The 25527-nt window shown below is 42.0% G+C and overlaps 3 protein-coding genes across 9 annotated transcripts in view; 1 reads left to right on the plus strand and 2 right to left on the minus strand.

Annotated features, from left to right (window-relative positions):
• micu3a (mitochondrial calcium uptake family, member 3a) overlaps positions 1 to 25527 on the plus strand; it is a 50680-nt gene that overhangs the window by 473 nt on the left and 24680 nt on the right. For 5 of the 7 annotated variants that reach the window (XM_028401101.1, XM_028401154.1, XM_028401144.1 and 2 more), the window contains exons 3-6: positions 7573 to 7642; positions 11603 to 11683; positions 17405 to 17487; positions 18190 to 18254. The gene's annotated coding sequence lies outside the window, so the exon portion shown is untranslated. The remainder of the gene's footprint in view (positions 1 to 7572; positions 7643 to 11602; positions 11684 to 17404; positions 17488 to 18189; positions 18255 to 25527) is intronic. The other 2 variants (XM_028401110.1, XM_028401118.1) reach the window with 2 other exon arrangements.
• kpna7 (karyopherin alpha 7 (importin alpha 8)) lies at positions 759 to 3530 on the minus strand. The gene is made up of 12 exons (XM_028401074.1): positions 3421 to 3530; positions 3207 to 3350; positions 3050 to 3135; positions 2652 to 2820; positions 2438 to 2537; positions 2237 to 2319; positions 2039 to 2125; positions 1780 to 1956; positions 1458 to 1691; positions 1205 to 1387; positions 974 to 1120; positions 759 to 902 (listed from the first exon to the last, which is right to left on the minus strand). The coding sequence occupies exons 1-12, from the start codon at positions 3484 to 3486 to the stop codon at positions 816 to 818; spliced, it is 1563 nt and encodes a 520-aa protein (XP_028256875.1). The 5' UTR covers positions 3487 to 3530; the 3' UTR covers positions 759 to 815.
• LOC114433131 (fibroblast growth factor 20-like) lies at positions 21841 to 23239 on the minus strand. Its single transcript, XM_028401491.1, has 3 exons — positions 22906 to 23239; positions 22208 to 22311; positions 21841 to 22086 (listed from the first exon to the last, which is right to left on the minus strand). Exons 1-3 carry the CDS (start codon positions 23237 to 23239, stop codon positions 21841 to 21843), a joined length of 684 nt encoding a protein of 227 aa, XP_028257292.1.

Below are 25527 nucleotides of genomic sequence, written 5' to 3' on the forward strand. Positions count from 1 at the left end.
AGTACTCTGTTGTCTTCTTTGTTAATGTTATTTAAAATGCCTGTAGCAATGTCTAAGAGTCGATATGTAGACAAATATGTAAGTGTTGAAGCAGTCTGTGTGTTTACATGACAGAAACTAGAAGGGAAATGGGATGAGGACTTCATTGTCGTCTGAGTCAAACTCTGAATAAGACTTGAGATGGGCACCAAAACATGTGCGTATCTCAAGGCAGGTCCTCGTCAAGGGAGCTGGAGGTGAAGGAGCCGAACCTGATTATTTGTCCAGGTTCTCCTCTGAAGAGCACTTTGCATCTTCTGAAAGTGGTTTAGCAGTTTCTTTGGTTTATTTTAAGGAGCCTGATGGCATCAGACAGCAAGAAATGGAGAGCATGGAATTCAAAGTTTGTCTTATATGAAGCCTTCCTCTTTACACACAGCAGAGTTTGGATTATCATAGGACCCAGCTGTGTACACACACAGAGCTTTGAAGTGGTTTGTAGACAGCTGATCATCTTGCTCTTCATGGCTTTGAGGGCACAACGCTGTGTGCATATCTTCTCTGGTGCTCTGAGGGAGATGGTGACAGTGATGTTGTACCTTGATAAGCCTCTTTTCAGGATGGAATTGCTGAAGTTGTTTATGTTGAAGATATAAAATGACCCTGAAATTAGCACCCACTGATAAGAGTGTTGTACAAATGTAGTTTTGAAAGCTGATCATGTATCAAAGGATTACATTTGTCACTTCTAATTTCAGCAAGCAGGGACATTTAGTCACTCCATTTTAGAATTTTATACTTTAATGCATTTATTTTCAATATTTAAGCAAACCATTTTAAAATTCAAAGGTTCTCTGAACATCAGAGCTCTGAAATACAAAAGCATCCTCTGTAGTGTCCACCTTGATCCCCTCGATTTCACCCTAGACGCACAAATCAAAGTTAAAGGCTTTTTGCATCTTAAGCTCATTTTTAAACTTCCAAGATTACTTACATCACTAAAATACTTCTCAATGAGATTATGTGCTGCCTGGTACACCATCTCATTGTCATGGTTCTGTAGCATCTCAATGCGGTCCACTCCTCCCAACTCTTCAACCAGCAGGCTGAGCTTCTCCGTCTCACCGAGCTTGTCAGCTGCCTAAAGAATCACAGAACCAACAAAATCTGATCATTAATGTTTGGATTCAAATTTCGTTTCAGTCTATAAATCGTCTCCCCTCACCATGAACATGTTATTGATGGCATCCAGTATGACCAGAATAACTTTGGGATCTTTGACCTGCAGCAGGTTGATAATTGCCTCTAGGGCTCCACATTGCACCAATTGGACTACCTGCTCCACAGTGCCCCCACTGGTGAAGTTTGTCACTGCCCACACTGCCTCCCTTTGAGTTTTGAAGTCACCCTGAAAGACACAATCTGACTGTATCAGTGCAATTGATATTCAGAATTTGTAGCTTTGAGTCCAAACTCACATTTCTTAACTGTTCTACAAGAGGAGGAAGCAGGCCACAGGTGATCAGCTGCTGGATTTGCCTACAAGGTCCAGCAGCAATGTTTGACAGTGCCCATGCTGCCTCCTTCTGCACGCTGGCCTTTTGGTGTCTCATTAACCGGGGTAGCACATTTAGAACACCTGCATCAATTGCCGCCTGCGTCTGCTGGTCTGAGCCGCTCACAATGTTCCCAATGGAGCGGAGAGCAGGGGTCTGGAAGAACAACACCTCAGACTTACATTATGTAACACTACAACATAAGCAACCTAGCCAGGTTGTGAATGTATATCTGAAGTACTACCATGACCCTGAGCTCCTCATGGCTCATGAGCTCCACGAGGCGAGGTACAATCCCGGTTTTCACCACGATGTCAATTCTGTCATTGTCGCCATCTGAAAGGTAGGAGATTGCCCAGCATGCATCAGACAAGATGTCCTTATCACTGTGATGGAGCAATTGGATCAGAGAAGGAAGCATCTGAAAGAGTGATGGACACAGATTAATTTTGTAGTCAAACCTAGATATGAAAAAGGAGAATGCAACTGATACTTGTACCTACTTGCATGACTGCAGACAGGGGTGGAAATGGGTTTTTGTTCCGGCATAAATTGGACAATGTCCATGTGAGGTTACGCAGGTAGCCAACCTAAGTGTAGGAGTGACAGTTAAGTTTCCAAATTGTTCCAACTGAATTTTCTGAAATGTAAACATAACACACAGAGTGCATTCTGAGTTGATGGGAAATGTTTGGACTTACTGGTGTGTCTGGGGAGATGCGGGCCAGTAAGGCTGGGATGATGTTGCACTCAATAAGAACATCTCGGTAAGCTGGACCATCACCTGTCAGACAGGGAACAGCAAACAACTGAGATATGCAAGTTTGTGGCTGGATATACTGCCCCAACAGTGCTTAGTTTAAAGCATTTTGTGGAAATATACTGCAATGCAAATTTAACACCTGCAATGTTTCCGAGAGCCCAGACAGCCTGTTCACTGATGTGCAACAGCGGTGAAGCCAGCAAAGAGATGAAGACCGGCACAGCCCCATGTTCCACCACCTGAAGGCAGAGATCAGAGATTTATTCTGAAAGGCATTCAAGAGTCTCCAGTGAAGCTTGAGTTACTGTGAAACAGAATCATTAGTCACAACATAGGGCTTGTGCTTCAGGCACCTGTTGTGTATGCCAAGACGTCCCAGAGGCGATGTTTGTAAGAGCCCAAGCTGCTTCAAACTGCAGGGTCGGCTCATCATCCATAGACAGAAAGGACACGAAGCGGGACAGCAGCCCAGCATCTATGATTTCCTTCAGAGGAGGGTTACGCTCCTGTGAAAGCAGCTTCCTGAGGAAATGATTGACAGAAGTTTTTCCTCTTTTCTCTGACAGCTTCAAAGGCAATTTAAAAGGCAGTTCAGCTTTTTAGTCAGTTTGTCCCCATCAACTTTTTCTTATAGTGCCAGAACGTGCAGTTTCTCTAGCAGTCCCATGGGCTCCCTTTATACTGATGCTCATTTATGGCTTGATAGAAGTAGGACCGTTTGAAGTTAGTAAATCACGGCTGACGGGCTCACCTGGCTGCCTGACAGCCTCGGGTCTGAGACTGCCTGCATCCGCTGTTCACTTCTTTGATGATATCCTCGATGGATAAACGAGATACCTGAATCAAACATATGGCGTCACAATCTCCACAAGTTCGCGTGAAATCATTCGAGGTTTGTGTGACCTGACCTTCTCGTTGGAGATGTAGTCCGGAGACAGGGCCTCCTCGTCTGGGAGAGACGACAGCGTTATGTTCCTTCTCTTCAGGAAATTCTCATTCTTGTGAGCCTTGCGCAGCTCCACGCACTCCGTGATCCTTTTTTCACGAAGTTTCTGCAAGAGTGAAAGATGTCGTTTTAAATAACACTGATAAGACATAAATGAAAATTTTAGATCAACTTACAGCTGGATCTTTCCCCTTGTTTTTAAATTTGGAGATCCGCTCGTCAACGACGTTCTTGGTGGGCATGATGGGGCCGTTTACGCACTGTGAATACGTCGAAAGTGCGATGCTCACACTGATGAAATAAAGTGAAGAAACTCTCTGCGTGGAGGTTTTATTTGGAAGATCCGCCCCAGGTGAACCGAATTGGCTGTGATTGATTGATTGTGCAGCTGCGCGCGTTTAAATCATCAGTATTCCCGCTCCGTTAAACAGCCTTTTTCACAAACTCTTTTTTGTAACTTTGTTTAAAAAAATATCGAAATAATTGGAAAATACATGTAATAATAATAATAGTCATTGTAATGATAATATTCACCATCAAATAATCAGCAAAAGCCTAAAAACCAAAACAGCACAGTTTTTGGAAAATTCTGTTGCTTTGTAAAATCATTGCGTGTCTTTGTCAATAGGTGGCAGCATAACATAACCGACCACTTACACTCTGTGCATAATAGTGCTGAAATCCTTTATAAATAGAAGGAAGATTTAATGAATTCATTTTATACTTGTGCCTTTATATTTTCAAAAACAAAAAAAGTTTACTTTTATTTACTGCAGTGGTGGTGAAGTCAAAAGAGCAGAAGATAAAAATAAACAGATCAAACTAGTGAAAGAGAATAAAGTGAGTGATGGAGTCTCTTCTTCCCCTTTAACAAGCAGGAAGGGCTGAACAATGGCAGCTGAAGTGTAGGTTACCCCCTGACTGAGTTGTAATTACTTCCTCTTGATAACATACTGTACACACACACACAGCGATGTGAGTGTGAGAGACTCATGCACTGTACAAACACTGGTCCTTTCTGCAGCCAGAGCAGAGGTCACAACCCTTCCCAATGTTTTTTTGCTAATATGGCTTTCTAATATGACTTAAACCCTTTTTTCTCACACCAGGCTGGGTCTCTGTCTCGATGTCTCTCTCTCTCTCCCTCTCTCTGTCTTCATATTTTTTTCAAGATGTTTAAGCACAAGCATAAACTTTATACAATTATTCACTAGCTGCTGAACTCATAACCAGCAGGCCATGTTCCATCAGCTCCTCACTGTCTTTGACTCTTCCTTTTTGCTCTGCTTCACTGTCAGTGATTACGATCTGCCAGGCATAGAAAACCTGACAGGATTAATAGAGATGGATGATTTCATTTGTTCTCATGCTCTCTGGGTACGTCTTTTATTGTCATTGCCCTAGAGGTCAGAGTGTCCTTGTGTGGACAGCAGAGCCACTGTGAGCCCTTAACAAATTTATTTATACACTTTACTGCTTTTATATGGGGGGGGGGCAGCGTTTAATGAGACAGGATAATCACCTGTTAAGATTTTTCTGCTCTGAGTGTGTGTGTGTGGTTGTGTGTATGTGTGCTGGCCTTTTGACCTGAAAGTCTTTATGGTTCCTCAGAGACGCCCCGAAGGGTGTGGAGTGTTTCTGTCCTGCCTTGTCGTCTTTGACTCCTTGTTAGTGTGAACAATGTAAAGTGATTGGAGGAAATTCCACTGTTGAGGTTCAAGGTTTCTCAAACACACACACACATACACACATGCAAAAGCAACACACATTTTAGCAAAAACACCCACGTACATGCAGACACTCTATTACATCATATTAAAATTGTTAATGAAATCAAAATTGTGCCATGACCATTTATTCTATTAAAACATTAACACACTTTTTAACACAAACATTTTTGTCCTACAAATGTACCTAGTTTTTTTGTGCTTTGGATTGGTTATTGTGCTATTGGAATATTTTTTGGGTTGCCAGGATGTGTAAGTTCTCAGCATGAAGCCAGCTGATTATATTTTAGGTTATAGCCATTGATAATTTTCTTAATCTGTATGTTCTTTCAATATCATTCCTCCCTTCATCCCTCTGTTATTTGTTTTTACTCCAGTTCACCTTGTCCTCACCAGAAAACTGACAGTGGTTACATTTTTAAGGTGGTGTTGCTACATATCCTCATAGTTAACTGCAAAATAGGCTGTCACAACCGCAACATCAAGATACAGATACAAGCCTGGTGTGACACATGGTGCTGAGCCACCACATTTCACATGCATTACATTCACTGAAACAGAAAGAATTGCAATATGCTATTCAATTGCCTCATCTTCCCCTGTTGTCTATCCCCCTTGAAGCCCATGCGGAAGTGTCAAAACTTGTAGTTCACGCCGCAACTGCTGGGGACTGGCTCCAGAAGCAAGTCATTTCCCATATACTCCCATGTTAAAATGGCCAACTTCACAGCAGAAATGTTTACAGCCTAGTACAAAAAAACCCACTCTGGTCTCAAATGATAATTTCCCTTCTAGTGTCAATTGTACAGGGGGTGAATTTTTTTTACACTAGTTTTAATTCTAACTATGACTTAAAATTATGCATAATTATGGCCGTTGCCGTATCACAGCGAGTTCTCCCCCCCTTTGTCCATATTTGGAGTTTTGGCGGACGTGGCGCTGCCAACATGGCGGCGGACGTGGCGCTGCCAACATGGCGGCGGACGTGGCGCTGCCAACATGGCGGCGGATGTAACGCTGCCAACATGGCGGTGGATGTGACGCTGCCAACATGGTGGAGCCTCCCACTGCCACTCAAAACGCCTCTTCAGAAACAAACAAGTGATGCCACGGAAGCTCTGTCCATAGTTTCTACTGTCAATGGTTTTTACATAGCTCTGTGCCCTCCTGTGGTTGTGTGAATAAGTGCATGTAAAACTGCCTTACCTATGTGGGACTCACCACCATGGTAGCAAATAAAATGGTGGGAAAGCTTATTGAAGGTGAGAGTTGTTTGCCTTGTAATATGTGTTGTGAAAGGTTCTGTTCCTAACCAGAGACTAATAATATAAAGAAAATGAAAAAGTAATGGCCTGTGAGAAAGTCTGTTATTGAGTTAATGCCTCCATCCACCCCACCCCTTTAATCAACCCCTCCTGTCGTTTATGGGTGAGGACGTGTCTTTCTTTCCTTCCATCTCGTCATTCGTCTCATTTGACTTCCTTCCCTCCCATCCTCCCTGGTTCTCAGATCAACTTGAGGTGTGTATGGGAAATCATTAGTATAGATTGTTCTGCAGTGCTGCGTCAATACACGCACACATGTGCACACACTCACACACACTCACACACAAAATGGACCTTCTCTGCATCCAACAACAAGCATCTTTGCAGTTTAAAGAACACTGCTGAGGACAAATTCTTGCTGTTTGTGTGTGTCTGTGTGTACTGCAGTCAGAATGGTAGGAGAACGTCAAACACACCCTGATTTCCAACAATGATGACAAACACTCATGCAGTGGCTAAGACAAAGGTGTGCCTTGTCTGTCCACAAAAGTCAGTGGTTCTCCAATATCAAAGCAGAGGAGAGAACAAGAACCACAACAGGATATGGGTTAGAGTGACAAATAGGTGTGTGTCTGTGTGTGTACACTGAATCAAAGATGGAGGGAATTTCCATTGAGAAAAGAAAAAAACTGATACTGATATCAGGCATATTTTGAATTCTTAGACACATGTACGAATGCCTGCTTCTCTGCTGCTTCCCTTCAAACCTCAGTTATGACTCCTTGCATTACAAACATCCCTCTGTTTTTGCCCTTCTCTTTCTCCTTCTCATTCTTCCTCAGATCGGAATTTAGCTCCAGTCCATTAATATTTCATGCTGCCACTCCAATACCTGCCTATCAATAACCGAGACAAGACACACCTCAGGTCCAATCCATCATACTCACTACTGACCAGGCTGCAAAATGTGTGTGTGTGTGTGTTTGCGTATGTGTGTTGATAGCTCATTTGTTTCTGCTGACAAAGCCATAGTCATCAGCCTATATAAACGGGTTCAACAGCTGGGGGAATCGAAATAAGTCATTTATCATTTCCTATGGAAACACATATTCATACTGTCAGATGCACAAAGGTGCACACACAAACACACACACACACAAACACACATGCAGATGTGTACTGACAGAAAGTGAAAGAAGTTACTGTCATGATATTGCCATGCATTTCACAAAATGCTTTATAGAGTCAAAATAAAAGTGATTGAATAATGAAATACTGGATGACAATTCAGTATGGTGCATTGATGTGCTGTCTATTTTGTCAATTGTTGTTTCAGGGTTCAAGAATGAACTTTTTACTTTCTACCTTTAAAACTGGAGGAACTTCATTGGAGCATGCAAAATCAGGTAATATCTCTTCAAATCTCCAGTTGCACATCTCTTCACAATATTAAACTGCACAGATGAAACCAAAAACAGCAACTAATATTTGGCCCTGAAAGATATATACTCCTGTGCTACCATGTGTAGTTGGTCATTTCTGTGGTGGCTGCACTGTTGTTTGTGGCCGTTTTAAAAAAGGCAATGAGGAGGTTTTGCTGTATTGTCCTTTAGCCAGTCCAGTCAAAGTATCATCGGCGTGCAAACGGGAGGCTTGTTTTAATCCACCTGGGTCCCTTCAAAGCAGCTGTGCTATTTCAGCACATTGGTGACATGCAGTAAAAGTGAAAGGAGCAGACAGTGTGTGGACAAAGTACACCAATAATCAAGTGCAAACACAACAACGGGTGCATTATTGTCCATCCATCCATTTTCTGTCTCTCAGTAGATGCTTCCATCCGAACATGCTAATGAACAAATAAAACATGTCAGGTTAAGTACTTCCTTATTTGTTGTGCATCTGAACCATACAGTGTATGCTGATTGTTTTCTGTGGTAACCTCGTAGAGACCGAGTGGCATTATCTGTGGATCAGCCAACTCCCTGTAACAAGAAAGGGAATCAAAGCTATGGGAGAGATGGGGAGGGGTGAAGGGGGTGAGGAGAGGCATGGTAGAGAACTTCAAAGGTGAACACAGAGTTCACACAGATATGAGGCTCAGACAACAGGGCAGAGCCCACATAGACTCCACAGAAAAGAGAGAGGGCAAAGCTTAGAACATATAACATACACACTGCATTGTCACTGTCAACACTAACATCCTTCATGTTGTGTGTGTGTGTTTAAAAAAAAGCCAGCCAGGTGGCAGGCATACAGGAGTAGTTGGCTGAGGGGGGTTTCAGGGGTCCAGTCTGGACTTTAGTGGGTGGATGTTTGGATGTGACTGTGGGAGTGTGAGTCAGGTATCAGGTGTAATTGGGCTGAGAGGCCCCTCGCATTGGGCACCCTATTCACCTGCTGCCTGGGTCCAGACAAAGACTGGGGCTCCGCTGGGCCACAGACAGGCAAGGTAACACTAGAAGGTCTTAATGGCTCCAAGATGAAGGGAAGATGGTTAAAAGAAGATTATAACATGGGAAAATGTTGGGTTAAAAACACAGCTTTTTGATCATCTGGGGTGCTGCCGTCAACAAGATGACTTTAGTTTCCCATGCAGCCATTTTGAATGTTTACTGAAAACCATCTGCAGAAATGTTACATCTATCATGACGTAAATATTAAGAAATCAGTGATGTCATCACAATCACCAGTATTTTAATACAGTTAAATATCTGGATAGAGAAGATCTACTACTGACCATCTGTTCTCTAACCTCACATTTTGTATGAAGCTGAGCACCTGTATGTAGCTAAATGATTCCATGTTACAGGTTTCTGGGATATCAAAGCTCTTAAAAATTCCTGTTATGCTTGCCAACGTTCAGGAAAATGGATGGAATGGAAAAAATCTGCTTGAAAGCAGTGAAGGTTCGACTGATTTGTTGGCCTCGTGTAAATACTTTAAATACTCGCTGATCTTGAAATGTTGTAAAGAATATCTCTTACATGTGCTCCATCTCTGTGTGTGTTCTTATCAAAAGAGAGTGTGTGTATGAAACTGATCCTTGTTTAGCGCCACAGTGTCCCCGCGCCACAACATCAACATTTATGAAAGAAAAGAAGTTTTAATTTCTGCATTGTTCTGTACATTTTACTGCTGGGACATACCTACTGCAGAGAGCTGCATCTAAACAATAATTACCATACCTGACTGACATACAGACAGACAGACAGAAAGACAGATGTGTGTGTGAAGATTTAGTTGTTGTGTGCTGAACGGAACATTTGAGCTTTTTCTACTTTCTACTCAATGATCAAACATTTAGATCATTTATCTGCCATTGCGTGCTCATTGTAAGTTTAAATGTTTTGACATTATGTTTTGGATGCAGATCTAAAAGGACTGTGAGAGATGCAGGTGATAGTCCAGAGGATTCACAATGAGCAAATATGCATGTTACCAATGTTGACCAATGGAGTTTAACAGCTTTGTACTTTTTTTCAGCCAGCCTATGCATTGCTTTTCACTCCTATATTGATAACTATGAAACCAATGCACAAAAACTCACCATTGCCAGTGAATAGCTCCTGCTACTGCGGCCTCTACCACCACACTCTCATTACTGTCAATCACACATCGTGCTAATGTATGTTAGCTGATTTTAGCAAACCGAACCAAAACATAAGGTGGCTGCTTCACACACTTCAAATGTCTTTAGGACCATTTTTAATGTCCCTCATCCATAACCATCCCCTGTTTTTTCACATTGGTGCAGTTTATTGCCCTATAACTCCTTTTCATCTCTACTCTCTCTACTCATTTGTGTCCACTACATCTGCTGTGAGGAGTGTTTTTTTTTTGCACCCAAGTTGTGCATGGGTCTTAGGATGTTGCATAGAAACATCCTAAGACAAGAATGTGTATATAATTCACTGCAGATCTACAGACCTTTTCAAGGTCAGTTTTTCTAGATTTTTCTTTTCCTGTCTTTTTTATGTAGCATAGTCTGTGCAACTTCTGAATCTACTTTGACATTTAAAACATAAACACTTATAATTACAGGAGATGAAATAGAGAGCTACAGTAAGGAATGGGGAGTGGAACAGGCAGAGAAAGAGATGCAACTATGGCAGGTAGGATGGAAAAAGTAGAGAGATCAAAGAGAGAAACAGCTGGTCAGTGTGTGTGTGTGTGTGTGTGTGTTTGTCTACATGAACACACCTTCAAAGGGGACCCTAGATGTGCTAGCCCACCTGACTTCAAGCATCAGTATAAGGACACATGCACTCTCATGCTCTAGATTCTCTTACATGCACATATGCTCTATATGTAAACCTCACCTGTCTTTTTGTTGTGTCTACATTTGTGTGCGTGTTTCTAGTCAGTGATTAAAACACACAAAAGTCACACACATATAAATCACTGGCACTGTGGATGTTCAGACGGTGCAGGCTACATGCACTGACATGTCCAGAAGCAGCGCACCAGATCAGCTTGGATTTTAGCCTCTCTGGAGGAGAGAACCAGACCCAGCTGGAACGTGGAAAGAGGAGTGTGCTAATGGGAAATATTGTTTAAGCTGGTGCTGTAGGTGGACTTCTCTGCCCTTTAGCATTCTATGCTAGGCTAAAAAAGCCTCATTCCTGTTCTTCAGTGGTGGCCATGGCTTCAGCCATTATTGCTTCATTTGTTGACCTGTCTGTGAACTAACAAGAGGTCAAAATTAAAGAAGTAGAGTATCTTTCTGGCATCTTGTCACATTAGAATCTGACATTGTGTAACAACGATTGTGGCTTGTGTCATCTTAAATTTATATGTTGTATCAGACATAACTTATATCGGCAGGTCAACATGTCTGAAGACATGTTGTAATTCAAATGTATAAAACTGAAAACTTTGCATCAGTCTGCATAAGCCAATCTGAAGGTATCATTTAGAAGCGCACACACTATTTGTGTGAGTTGTAGTGGAGTCATTTCTATAATCATATTTCTACATTTGAGTTTGCAGGTCAGGAACAGGATTCTGACCCCATCGCAAATCACATGCAAGCAGGCCTTGGTTCCATGCATTTAAACTGTCCATATGGAGAGCAAAAGAGGTGCAATGACCTGTCATATCCTGTTAGCAAGCAGGCTAACACGTCAAGTTTGTCAAGCAAATACCTTAAACAAAGTCGTTGTAGCAGTTTCAAACTGTTAACTGAGTGTAAACTGTCTGGTCGCAGACGTTGTCTCTCTACAGATCAACAAACCACTGCTGGGACTGGCTGTCCTGGCCTGGCCATTTGTTTTTTGTTATCTGTAAAAAAAGACCTTTTAACATTTTTAAATAATATGTTTACTGACAGGTTTGAACTATTGTTTAACTGTCCTTTCTCTTTCCAGTCCTGCACCTGATGCCTGGCGTTGTCCTGCTGGTTTCTCCCTCTGAGGTGCTGCAGGATGACACATGGATCACGTTAACAGGTCAGATGTTTTCCTACACCTTTGTGCACATATACAGAGAACACTAAGATTCATCACTGGTGGGTTTGAGTATGATTTGCAAGTTTAGCCTTGTCAAGAGTGAAACAATATGAATTTCAACATCTTTAACAATGATTGTGTCACTGTAGAGACAGTGTGATTTAATGATAGATGATGTTTCTCCTTCTAAGTGTTTGGTTTATGGTATCAATTACATTTTGCATTGTGGCAAAACTGATGAATGAGGCTTTTGATGAGAGAACACACAGATTTCTTTCACTCCAAGGATTTCTTGTGTGTGTGTGTGTGTAAATGCATATGCTTGGTGGCATGCATGCACTGGAATGCAAGGAAAGAACCATCCAATACACTGCACTTCTGGCCTAAGTCCTGGATAATGGACAAATCAGCATTACTTGATCACATTGTCTATATCGCAGAGGTATATCGAAGAACTGTCTGACGTGACAGGTCAAAGCAAAAGTACACACACAAACAAACACATATACAAATATACACATGCAACCCAGGTAAGGAAAACTCCCTGGCTTAGAAAGGCAGTGATCACTCTCTATCCTGATATTCTGATAATGTGAGTCTGTGTGTGTGTGTGTCATATGCTTTCTATTGCCATAGTTACCGTCTTTATTCAAGTACAGCTGTTACAGTGTGTTAGGAGAGCATTCCATAGCTCTGCTGCCATTTGTTCTGCAAACACACTCAAACACGCGGGGATGCTTTTACAAATATTGCCTGTCACCTCCACATGTCGTAACTCCTCAGGTATGGATACTATCATCACAGGCTAACAAATCTAATTCTTTGTTGATGCCTTTCTTCATTTAAAGAGAAATCATTGATGATGCACTCACAAAATAAGACATGATCTGATACTGTGTATGTGTGTCTGTGGCTAAGAAGAACACTCACAGTGATTAATATCGTCATCATTTTAGTTAAGATATGCAGATTTATAATGAACCACTTTACATTGTAAAGTATTATCCCTTTCACTCCCTAATCCAGCAACTGCCCCTAATCAGGTGTGGAAAGCATGCAAATAAATTAGTAAATCTCAGCATCATGTGACTTGTGACCTACTTCAGGATCATCACCCTATATGCAAATATTTACTTTGGAAATACTAAAAATCTCAACTAAACTTTGTCTCTGTGAATGTGTAAGGATTGAACCTTCATGTCTGAACTCAGAGCTTCACGTTTCAGGAAAGGGGAACAGATAAAAGCCCAGAGGAAGGCTGTTGTTGTTGTGAAGTCATGTTTTGTTCTGAAAAATCTGGCATGTCTTCAGTCTGACCGCTGTCTACACCTCTCTGAGCTGAGAACACAGTCACACACACACACACACAGGCGTGCACAGGCTTTGAGAGCAGGTTTAATAAAACTTCCCTGTCAGTCTTTCATGTGTGAGGCTTAAGAGCTGTCACACTAACAGGAGGAAACCACCACACTTTGATAGGCCCACCACACTGAACAGAAATCTGCACACTGCATGCTTGGACCTGTGCTGGTGTGTGCGCATGTGTTTGTGCTTCTAGGTCAAAACCTATTGCACAATAGGGCTGTATGAAATCGAATTATATATTTTATATAGCAATAAAAAACAGCGTTGACTTTATTGAGACAACAATTTTAGATGGTAACAATTCATACAAAAAACAACTGAATCATCATTTAGAGATGGAGTTGGATGGAGAAAAAGGCATTATGCAAGCAGACACACAGTCACACAGTGAGGGGACAGAGCCAATACATGTAAACCCACTTAGGATTGATCACAAATAGGAGATAATCAATTCAGTCCAATTGAATTCACATCAAGCACAGGGGACTAACCACACAGGGGGCAAATGCATTTCAACAGAGCAGCAGAGGTATTCTTCTCCTCTGCCATTGATGCTGCGTTTGACACACATTTGTCATGTCGAGTCCTTGTGGAAAATTTCTACTAATTATTCAGTAAAAAATCCATGGCTCCCTATTCCCCTGTCGATTCTGCAAAATCTCTGCTGTCATTTTTTTCCCCCTTGTTGTTCTTCATCGGCAGGGCTTTGTTCCCCCATGTCATAAGTTGTCACCTGAGCTATTGTGTATTTATGATGGCTATAGAGTCTGTGAACAAACACATACACATACAGGTATCAACCTCACCGATAAACACACAAATGCTGTTCCATTGATCCGCTAATCTAGTGGTGAGGGGAAGTGTAAGACTCTCATTTAATTACAATCATTACCCTCCTCCTGCAAGATAGAAAAAGATAAAGGGTTTGAGAGAAAACAAAGAGTTGGAAAAAGAACAGATTGCAAGAAAAGATGAGACATGAAGGTGGTGGGGGGATTGGTAATAGATAAGAAAAAATAGGGTGATTCCAAATTTTGTTTTTGCAAATACTTCTTTACATCTCTTCGTCTGTCTTTGTCTCTTTCTGCATCTTCTTGTGCCCCTCTTTCTGCCCCAGTGTCCAACATACTCTCACTCACACTGCAGAGAGGAGGATTTTGCAGTTGGAAGTCTTTGCAGCAGGTCGATAGCGCTTGGCGAGTGATCTATTGACAGAGTGGGAGCGTGTGAGAGATGAGTTCAATATACTTCAATTTAGCTCCACTTGCTTTAATTACTTCCACCGCGTGAGTGTGTGCGTGTCTGCGTGCGCGCGTGCACCCCAAGAGACTGGATGTTGTTAGTCTACCCGTGAAGACTGATAATAAAAATACAGCTCTAGCCATTATTGAATTTAAGGTCTGCTGAGTATTTAGAGGGTCTTGGAGGTTGTGACACATCAGGGAATGAATCCAGCAAGAGGAAATTTGCTTAGTAAAAAATGTATCTTTGAGACTTATGTTCACCATTTTGTATTGATCCTTTTTTGTGACATGATGTTTTGCAGCTGCAACATTTTCTCTAGTGATTTAGTGGACTGAAACTCTGCTTTAATGCTGAAATGAATAGAGAAATGCCTGTTGGCCACTTGAGGCAAGCTGCAAAAGTGAGTCAATCCCCACGACCCCCATATAAAAAAGGTCCAACTGTTAAATATTTAACAGGTTTGGTCTTTATCAAATGTATTTATTTTTATAAGGCTCACATATTTTAGTTCTCTCAGGGTTTAGTTATGGGTAATTAATCTCTTTGAGTGACAGGTGAGGACCGTCTCAGATCACAAGCTGCTTGCTTACGTGACCACCTGCCTCAGCTCCACTCGCACTCATCTAAAAAACAAAATAGTGATGCAAATTATTCCTTTGGTCATAAAGTTGCTAGGTCAAATTCAGCTTGTCTTATTAATTTTTCAAAGTATAGGATTGTAAGGAAGGCACCAAAGAAGAGCTAGCAGAAGCGAGTCTTTGCTGCTCTTTAATGGATCTGGGTCAGCTAACAGATACGGCCAAACCAACCAGTTAGTCTTTATCCTTTACAACTTTTCTCATGTATTACTGTTTGAAACTTTTTTCTAATAAAACATAAATATCACTCTTTGTGTTGTTTGGCAAAGTGTGGAATTGGCTCTTCGTTGGTTATTAAAGAGAAAACACCCACCATGATTGCAGTTTGCACCAGTCGTCAAATAGCAGTGGGTGGTAACGTCTCTCCAACGTCCGGGAGCAGTAATGAGCACGTTATCATAAAGAAAAGAAGCAATACAAAAATGAGAGTATTTTCAAACATGCTTTATGAGTACTAGAGAAAATACTCCATAAAATGAACCTGGATAACCAGCCATTCCCATTAAAAGGCACCACTGGGTTTTACCTTTCGCTCCTCTCTCTCTCAGTAGCCCTCCTTGTCTGTTATGTTAATGGATGTTTTCCACCGCTATTAAGAGTGAATCTGTCTGTGAATCCATAGCATTGAGCGAACATGTCCACCGTAAGCCCCAGAAATGATTTTACAACACAAAGGTGGAGAACCACAGGGGAATAAGTATCTGCTTTCTCATCTCTAATCCCTTCTTTTCTTTTTTTTTTACCTCCTAATACTGCTCAAGTTGCCTTTTCACTACCACCGACTTTTCCTGTGACAGGAAATTTAAAAAGACAAATTCACTCAATTATGCGGCTTAAAGCAGGGACCGTCGTGGGTAACATTTTAAGCAGCTTGTGCACTCTAGTAAAAGGAGGCATTTTGACAAAATACCTGCAAAAATGGTAACATTTTGGAAGTATGTATAGTGCGGCAACCATGGTGTACATTGTTATGAGATTGATTGTCTGTAAGGGTTTCTGTTAATTTATCAGCATACAAGAATCAATTTGCATTTACTCTAGTTTCACTTATATTTTAAACATGCAGTGAGACCTCAGCATTGCACAAACTTGAGCTTGTTCATTCTGTCATCAAGGTGTGAGAGCACACAAGTGACAAGAAAGAGGAAATGAACTTAAATTCACTTACTGTCCTTTAGAAAATGTGCAACTTGACCAGCTTAGGTGGTTATTCTGCATCACTTCTTCCCTACAATGAACATTTCCTGACCCCCCCCACCCAACCCCCAAAAAAAAACAAAAAAAAAAATCAAAAAACAAAAAAAAAATGTTGTTTGTATGATCACACCTGCAGGTTCAGCGGAGTTTATTGTTCTTTTTTTTCTTTTTTCCTTACGTCTGGGCACCCACAAACATAATTCAGTCAGCTAAATGTATTAAAATGTGAAGTTTGAAACTCCAACAAACCACTGAGCTCACATAGAACCCCTGTACCACCAATTACAGCCTGTTGATGTTTACATGACTTAAAAGGGAATTATTTTTTATGTGCTGGCACCATTCTGTGACCTCAGGGCCAGTAAAAATCTTTCTGCCAACACCCTTTGTAAACTAATAAAAAAAATAAATAAAAATAAAATAAAAGCACTTTGTTATTGTCATAATCATCTTAAAAAAAAAAAGTTAAAAAAAAAAAGATTGTTTCTGTCCAATTTCATGTCCTATACCCATGTTCTGTGTAATTTGTGGTTTTAAGGTTTGTGGATATGAGTTAAAGGCAGTGGTTAGATGGGTATTTGACATGGAATCTGCCTTCTGCTCAACAACATGTTCAGTGACTGTGCTTAAGAACTGTTGATGATAACAGGGTTGAAAATATGTGCACCGGTGTGAATCTTTCATCTGCAATATGTCAGGTAACACTCTATCATTGAAACAGACCCAGAGAAAATAGCAGGAGGGTGTGGAGGTGCACATCAGGTACATTCACTTTACTTTACCCTGTGATGTAGCTTCACTCAGTATTGTTTCATGTTCTGGGATCATTTAAAATGATTTTTGCTTCTTTTTTTTGATTGAATACGTCATGATGCAATTGTATAATTATATAAATGCATAAAACTGCAGTTATGATAGAACAAACTGATTAACACTCCTGACTGTATGCACTCAGCAAGTCAGTCAGTTTTTTAGAGCTAATCACTAAAAACTGCAGCCAAATAACCTATACCCGCCCATATGCTTTCCAGCAGAGTGATTTAGAAGCTCAGTGGGGTAGCTTTTGCCATCGCTACTTTGCCAAGACCAGCCCATAATCATTAGGAATATATGCATTTCCATCATATGTGTTGTTGTGGCTGGGACCAACACCATGGTAACTAATAATGGCAGTGGTATAAAGGAACGTTTTAAATGTTATGAAAGCTGTGTTTTCACCCAAACCATGTCCATTGCCTAAAACTAACCCTGTGGAAATGGCTTTTGTGTTCATTAGAATAACACAACAGTGCCAGTGGGTCCATGAAAATCCTCTACAGTGTTGGTGCCACCAAACAACTCTCCAGCCTCCTAACACAGGTATTTGCAGCCATATCGCTCCCATGATCTGATGATCAGGGTTATTTCCCAAGAAGCCGTTTGCCATAGCAGACTGCTATTGATGTTTTTTAACAGCAAGAATTAATGTGTGTCCTGTAGGGTTTGATGTAGCCGATGAACACGTCAGAGTTTTAGGGATTAGGTCATTTGTTAGTCAAAAGTGTGATGAGTTCATAGCTGTCTAATACGTCTAAGAATTTGGGATGGACGTTTTTTTTTTTGTCTGAATTCACCACAGCTGAGTCACTGCCTTAGAACCATTGATCTCACGCAGAGAGCAGTGATGACAGACGGTGTGCGCATGCCTTAAAAGAGTGTGTACATGTGTTGACGACTGCAGGAAGAACACCTGTGTGAACTCCTGAAGCGTAGCTGCACTGACACACACACTTTACAGCACATAAAATCATGAAAGGGACAGGGATTAGAGATATTTTTTTTTTGCTGTATGCCTTATTTGGTTATTTTAAAATTCAACTGCTATGCAGAAAATATCCAAAAACAGAGCAGGACAAGCATTTTTGGAGAAGTTGGAGAGGAGACTAATGGTTAAGATCTGTAGAAAGAATGGCAAGATGTAAAGATGTCAAGAGAATTTCATCACATTTCTCATCCCTTTTTGTCTCTCATTCTTTTGCTGTGGTTATCCTTCCATGGACCATTACCTGCTGGATCCAACAGTGGAGATCTAACCAGTCAATGGAAAACCCCACAGAGGACAGACGGGGAGAGGAGAGGGGGTGGAGGTATAGCACTACAAACGCACACACACACACAGGCCTTCACACATCAGTCAGACAGCCCTCTAGTCAGGAGAACCCCTGGCTCACCTTCACACAGATTCACAGATCACACACACACACACATACACTGAAGTTGTGCTGACATGAATCTATGTAGTCACTTTGACTCACATAAACATGCCTCCCCCTACCTACAAACACACACATGCACACGCACACTTCAAAGGAGGATTGTAACCTGACAGGACGGCAAAACACTAAGAACCCACATAGGATTTTTTTTTCTCAGAAACCCACCTGTTTCTTACAAACTTTCAAGTCATACCTCTCTCTCATGCCTATTTTTAAGATCTTTCTCTTGCTGTGTCTGACATACGCTCACAGTCAGTGTCCGTATGCTGGTACTCAGCTGCTGTTTGTCTGATGTTCTCTTCCTCTCATCCCACATTGCATACCCCTATCAGAGGATTATACACGCACTGAACCATGTCCTAACTAGACACAATGTAGCCATGCTGCAGCCTGTACGACTGGGCAGGAGCACTGTAATCTTATCTGAAACATGTTGCCAAACTGATGAGCCAGTATGCTGGCACCAACCTATACATGACAATATCTCCCTGATGTACCACACAGCTGGACACATGAAACAATTTGAGACAAATCCAACAAAGCTGCAAGGTGTTTTTCCCACTAACATTTGTCAGATGTTAAAATGGCTTATTGTGCCTTTTTCCACTCCCTCTCTTTGTGCACAGGGGTCCACTGCAGGGGGTCTAGGTATTCACGAATCAGAGCCTGTTAGAAGAAAGGTAGATTAAAGGTTACCACACATTACGTGGGGGGCAAATCCCTCATTCACATGTCTTCCTCAGGTAATTCTAGTCCCGTGTGAAGAGGGCTTAAAGGTGCACTAAAGTAATTCTAAAGATTGACTTATTGAGCTCTGGTAACCAAATTAGACTTAGTTTCACTCGTTCCTTCGAAGTGGCTTTATCTGATTTCCTTCGTATTATCACAGCGTGATTTTCAGAGGAAGAAATACACAGTACAGGATCTATATTTAAAGTTGTATGTATTTAAAGTTGTCCCATGACCCACCGTTTCTAGTTCCTAAGCATTGTAGGGTTGACTTCAGTGTGGAGCAAAGGCCAAAACAACCAACCAAGAAAAACACATCTTACCTTCCTGTCTGGCGTAAGCAATCGAAACATACTCTGAGAGATAATCTAAATCTTCTGCAGATAATAAACCAGTGATACACATTCATGTTGGAAACAGTGGTTGGAGAGGACGGGGATGTATGAGTATGTATGGTAGCACCATCTAGGCAATAGCTATCAGTCTAATATCTGGCTGCCAGACCACCCTGCACCTTCATATTCAATTGCATAGATGCATTCATATCTGACCCACATCACCTTGATATAAGGACGGGACGCATATTGTTTGAAATGGGATATACTGTATTTGTCAGCCATTTAATACTGAAACTTAAACTGATAGATCATCATTAGCATTTGGAGTTTAGTGGACTTACACTTAATGTGAATTGTATGGCTGCATACAACTTATTAAACCACAGACTGCATGCACCCTTGCTACATGCAGTCTGTGTCTCACCTGTGCCAGAGTGACATCTAGCCAAATCAGTCTCAGAACTAGCGATGACTCAAACAAGACAGGCAGTTTAAAAGAGATGAATGCACGATGAAGGCGGGGATGAAAGAGTGCAGCACTTGTCCTGCCAGTCACTTCTCTAATTGCAGTGTCTGTCAGAGGAAATGTGTGCTGTCACTTCAGACAGTCAATTTCGTGTTATTTTTTCTCCTCCTTTACCACTACACCAATCACCATATAGTGACCTGCAAAACTTCAAATAACGATGTGTTCAAGTACAAGTAAAAACAAAATGCCTTGTCTTTGAAAGACTTTAAAGGAGAGAGTGCATGTTTCTGCTATCTTTTCCTGGCATGTCAGAGAACGTCTCTTTAGTAGACGCTTAGGCAATTTTATTAGCTGAATTTTAGATCTTTTCAGATGTTTTTAGGATATTTTTACAGCTTTATTAAGTAAGGTCACTGCCTGCAGAGGCTACTTTTTTTTAAATAAGTTGCACAAGCATTTTGGAAGACACTTTGAGTCATACATGGACAGAAGAGTGCTGGATACTAGCTATTTGACAGAAACCGAGAGTGACAGTTTAGTTAATAGATATTTTAACCTAAAATAAATATATCACATTATCCTTGTTTTGCCCCTGGTAGGCTGTTTATGGTACCATTGAGCCAAGAAGATGCTGAGTCCAGTGCATTCTAGCTGTTGAGAATTTTACTATATTTTTGGCAGACTGCATCCCTTTTCTCTCGTCCAGTAGCACCTAAAATATACAAGTAAATATACAAGTCCATCAGCAAAATGTAAAGTAACTATGCTACTGGTTGGAAAGAAAATCTTGATATGCAATTAATGCTAATTTAACAAGTTCATAAAAAAAACTCCTTTAATCAAACAGTGAGACCAAAGCAGTTTAAACAATGACATAATAAATAAAAAAAAGATCTCTCATTGCTTGTTCTGGATATGTTTTTTTTATTTGATCTCATACCTGTAAAAATATATTCTCAAAATAAATAAATATATGAAATAAATATACTGTATGTCCTAGGAAACAAAAAGTCATAAATAAAATCTGTGTTTGTCATTGTCGGTCCCATGCTTGCTGCTCAACTGCAGTCAGTCAGACAACAGCAGAATTCCTTCACTGCGCTCCACGATGAGTCTCTAGAGCTCCAAACAGAACACAACAGTATTCCACCACAGGGCTTAAAGTCATTATGAAACTCCTCAGTGGACGTCTTCTCTTCCTTCCTCTTCCTCCATGCACTTTGCAGAAAAGTCACATTTTCTGAGCAGCATCTGTCTTTGGACTGATTTTTAAAAGGGAACCCATCCATAGCAGCCAGTAAGATGCAGGTGATTCCCTCAGTGCTAAGACCCGTTTCTCAGAACAAATTGCTCTCCAGTGCATGAAACTACCTTTTTTATGTAAACCAGCCACACTGTACAGTGGGTTATGCATTGCATTTAATCATTTGCTTAGCAGCCACAGTCGTGTTTGAGTAAAACAAAAAAAAGGCCTACTGAAAACAGTGGAATTGACAAGTGGCCACAGCAGTAAAACGGTAATAGCAGCCAGCCATTAATCTCAACTATCAAGTCCATGCCTTCGTCCCTTAGAACATGTAGTTTAGACCAGCCCATAGTTAGATTTCATTAATGGAAATCCAAAGCCCAAATGTTTGCCCACCAGGGCTGTTTGCATAGGCCAATATGTGGACAGAACTTTGGGCCCAGGTTGTCTCTGTTGTCACGTCTTCCACACAAGATCCCTGGTACTGTTCAATCAAACTCCCAGCCAGTCTGGTTTTCTTTCCTTCTTCCTTGCCAGTGCTGTGGGGAGGGTTGATTTGGTGCACTTTTTATGATCCTGTTTTGTCCACGAGATCCTCCATCTCCCATAAGCAGGGGATGAATATAGTTGCACTTCTTGATTTGCTGTTCAGCTCAGACCAACACCCCTTTAGTCTCAGCTCTGACCCAGTATGTCTCTGTACAAGTCCGGTACTCTATCTGGATCTACAGGCCTTGGTAGGAAGTGAGTGAACCTCTGATGCCGCCTTGACCTTGTTCCATCCCGGGACGTCCCGTCTTTGTTCAGAGCAACGAAGTAAAATGCGCCTTTTTCTCCATGCCGGTAGATGTTAGAGGAGTAGGTGTTGTACCAGTTTTCTTCAAACTGCTCCCTGAAAACACATTCGGCTGACAGCTTCTCCTGCAGGAAGAACACAGGAAGGAGGGAGGAATATGAGTTTTATAGTGCAAAATGTGCCACCTGCTGGCTGTGGGTACACATATCAGTCCATATATGAAATCTGTGTTGAGTGTGTACTTACAGATCCATACAGTTCCCCCTTGCTGTTCATGGCGAGGTAAAGGCCACTATCAACCCCTCTGATGCTGACCAGTCCCACTGCAAGACTGATGAACTCCAAAATACCTGCACACAAATTAGACAGCATCATTAATAACTGAGTACACATAAACATTGTTTGCTTAAATATGGAATATGCCATCAGCTATCTGACAGAACTTTGACTCATAAAGTCACATCCAATTTGTAAATGGATTAAATCAAGTGGCAGAAGTGCTACAACCTTGCAGCAGTAAAGAGTTCTCTGATCTGCCGCAAGCTGCAGCTGTTTATCTGGATAGCTGGATGATAAACTGGTAAAAGCTTCCAATCTAATCTCACAGAGGAAATGTGGTAGAAATGTGCAAACATGACATATTCCAACTGTTGTCCCACCTGGAAAGCTTATCAGAGATAATGTATGTTTCACTCCAATGTCTGCAACATCTAAGTGCAGCTTAAACAAGGTATACTGGTTTATATGTATTATGAAATTAACCTGTCTGACCTAAGTGGTCATTAAAATCCAATTATTAGCCACATAAGCAAAACTCATCAGTGGACTTATAAATCTCTCCCTGCATGTGTCTCTATATTGACAGGTTACCTGCTACAAAATTAATAGCATTACTACCACCTACTCTAATAGTAACATAAAGAATAATAATCCTTGCTCTGTACCGAATCTGCTGTGGTCCTTCCTGGTGCCCTGCACAGTTCCATCGGGATGGATCTCCAGGTGAAAGCCGGTCCTGCAGTAAAGCTGCCGCCGCCTCAGAATCCCTTTCAGATGGCTGAGGTCAGCCAGGCTCCGGGACAGCCTCTCCGCGGACACCAGGTGCTCCTGCTGCTGTCCGTGTCCTCCCATCATCAGTCCGGTTACCGAGTTGTAGTCCATCGCACCGGCTGGGGTGAGAACAAAATGAGAGCCAACGGGAGCCGGAGCGGCACCCGCGTGGCCAAAGCTGTCCAAAAATCCGTTGGCGAAGCTCCCAACCTCGGCCGCTGCCCCCATCACAGATAAAGACACACGATCCTGTTTGCAGGAGATCCAAGTGATGGGCAGAGAAAGCCTCTGTTTCCGAAAACGAGTGAGGGTCAGCCCGTGAAGCAAAGAAAAAGAAAAGTTGATCGTGCAGGGAGTGCGTATTCTTACGCACTGTTAATTAGATTGTCATAAAATGAAACTCCTGCGTTATCTTGATATGGGCTATGACCGTGCCACCGGCTGCAGCAGCCCGTCTCCCTTCTTCTCCTCTCTTCTGCTATTTATCCCTCTCTCCTCTTCTCCGTGCTCTCCCTCTCTCTCCTCCTCGGGATACTCCCCTTTGCTCCGGTGCACATCAGGGTTCTCTCTCTCTCTCTCTCTCTCTCTCTCCTGCTCACCTCAGCAACCTCTTATTTCTGCGGTATGCTACTCTCACAGCATTAAGCGCAATGAGACTAGTGTGCTTCACTCCTCATATATATATAACGCATTGCTTTATCTTCACCCAGAGTTGCCTTTTTATGCAAATGAGCCCCGATCCCCTCCCTTTATGGCTCATTCCTGCTTCCCTTCATCCCTCTGCTCGTTGTTCTCCTGTCTCACCTTTGATGTTCAGTTTCAGCGCACAGAGCGCAGGGACTTTGAGAGGAAATTAAAAACAAATTAGCCTGACAGGCTTATTTTCCTTTACTTCCCCCCGAGCTATCCAGTAGTAGGCCTACTTCTTCACGACGCTCAAACAGACATATTGCTCATGGGCACTTGAGCAATGAATTGGCTAGTTTAAACTGCGCAAGTGTCTGTGAGAGTTGCAGAGGGGGAGTGCGCAACTGGGCGACAACTTGAGTGTGTGAAATAGAGAGAAAGAGAGAGTGTTTATGTCAAACAGCATGAAAGTGATATTGCCATTATCCTAAACGCTTTACAACTCCACGCCCCTCCGTTTCGAAATGACTCAGGTGCAGAGAGAAGGAAAGGGAGGAAAGCCCCCATTTGCGTAATTTTCGCACTCGGTTGTTGATTTATTGCTCCCGTTTTATGCACGCCAGTACGCCGTTTACAGCGCCCGCACACACAGTCGTACACATGCACCCACACACACCTGTGCAAACGACATCACTTGACTGTCAATCCCTTCATTGATCTTTCCACGATGCTTTGAACAGCGCAGGAGCCCATATATATCCTTAATTGTGGTCTTAAAAGACGAATCAAAGACACTAAGGCTTCAAAGCGCAGGGATCTTGTAAGGGGATCAGGCAATAACAACCAGAAGAAGGGAATATACCTGTTTGAACTGAGAGCTCAGAAAATACCCTGACACTTGACACTTGAAGCACTTCAAAAAAAATAATTGGTTGTTAATTGTTTTTGTAAACACAGTTGTCTGTTTTAGTGACCATACAGCCCCATGTTGTATCAACTACAGATTATTTTTTAAACTTTTCTGTTCATGTATTATGATTTCCCTGTGCAAGGCAGCCTTTCCGTAGGATTCACCAGATTTGTATTTTTCTCTGCGTGCTGTTCATTCAAATCATAGTTTTTGGGGTCAACCCGCAGTTTATGTGGCGGATTTTAGAACGTGTGTTTATATGCCCAACCGCGGGGCCAAAGGGCCCCATGTTCCAGCCTATATGGCATTGATTTTGTCAGCTATAGGCTACAGACCCACACTCGTGCACAGGGACACACGCGCCCACACAGCTTCCACGTCCCCCTGGGAGTCCCCTTGATAAATGAGTTGAGGGTGCAGAGGTGTTGGTGGACGCACGCGTAGATTTCTACACAACACACAGTGGAGTGTATTTGTTTTATTACACAGCTTTGTAGGAATCTAGGTTTTGTTTTTGAGTGTGCACGTGCTCCGTGCACGTGTGTGTGTGAGAGAGAGACGCGTGCCTCCTTCTACCTTTCCCTCGGTTCATTAGTATTTATGACCGACTCACAAAAGGAAACTTTTTGTAAAGGAGACTGGATCGATCGGAATGGCCTCAGGCTGATCAGATCCTGATGTATTGGATATCGACCTGGCATCAATGAAGACGTCAAATACAACGCCACATCCTCGCACACACACACACACACACACACACACACACACACATGACGTGAACAGTTTTAGGAGCATGATTTAAAATATAATTTTGCTGCTGCTGTTTGGGACACATTACAGAGAGGCCAGCCATGTAGCGACCGGAGGAGGAGGAGGAGGAGGAGAAGGGTGATGAGGAGGTGGTGGAGGCCCCCAGGGTTATACTCCCCACCCCTCACCCACCCTACACACATACATACGCACACAAAGAAATCACAAC

Source organism: Parambassis ranga, chromosome 1, assembly GCF_900634625.1.
Source record: "Parambassis ranga chromosome 1, fParRan2.1, whole genome shotgun sequence".
In the NCBI taxonomy this organism is placed as follows: domain Eukaryota; kingdom Metazoa; phylum Chordata; class Actinopteri; family Ambassidae; genus Parambassis; species Parambassis ranga.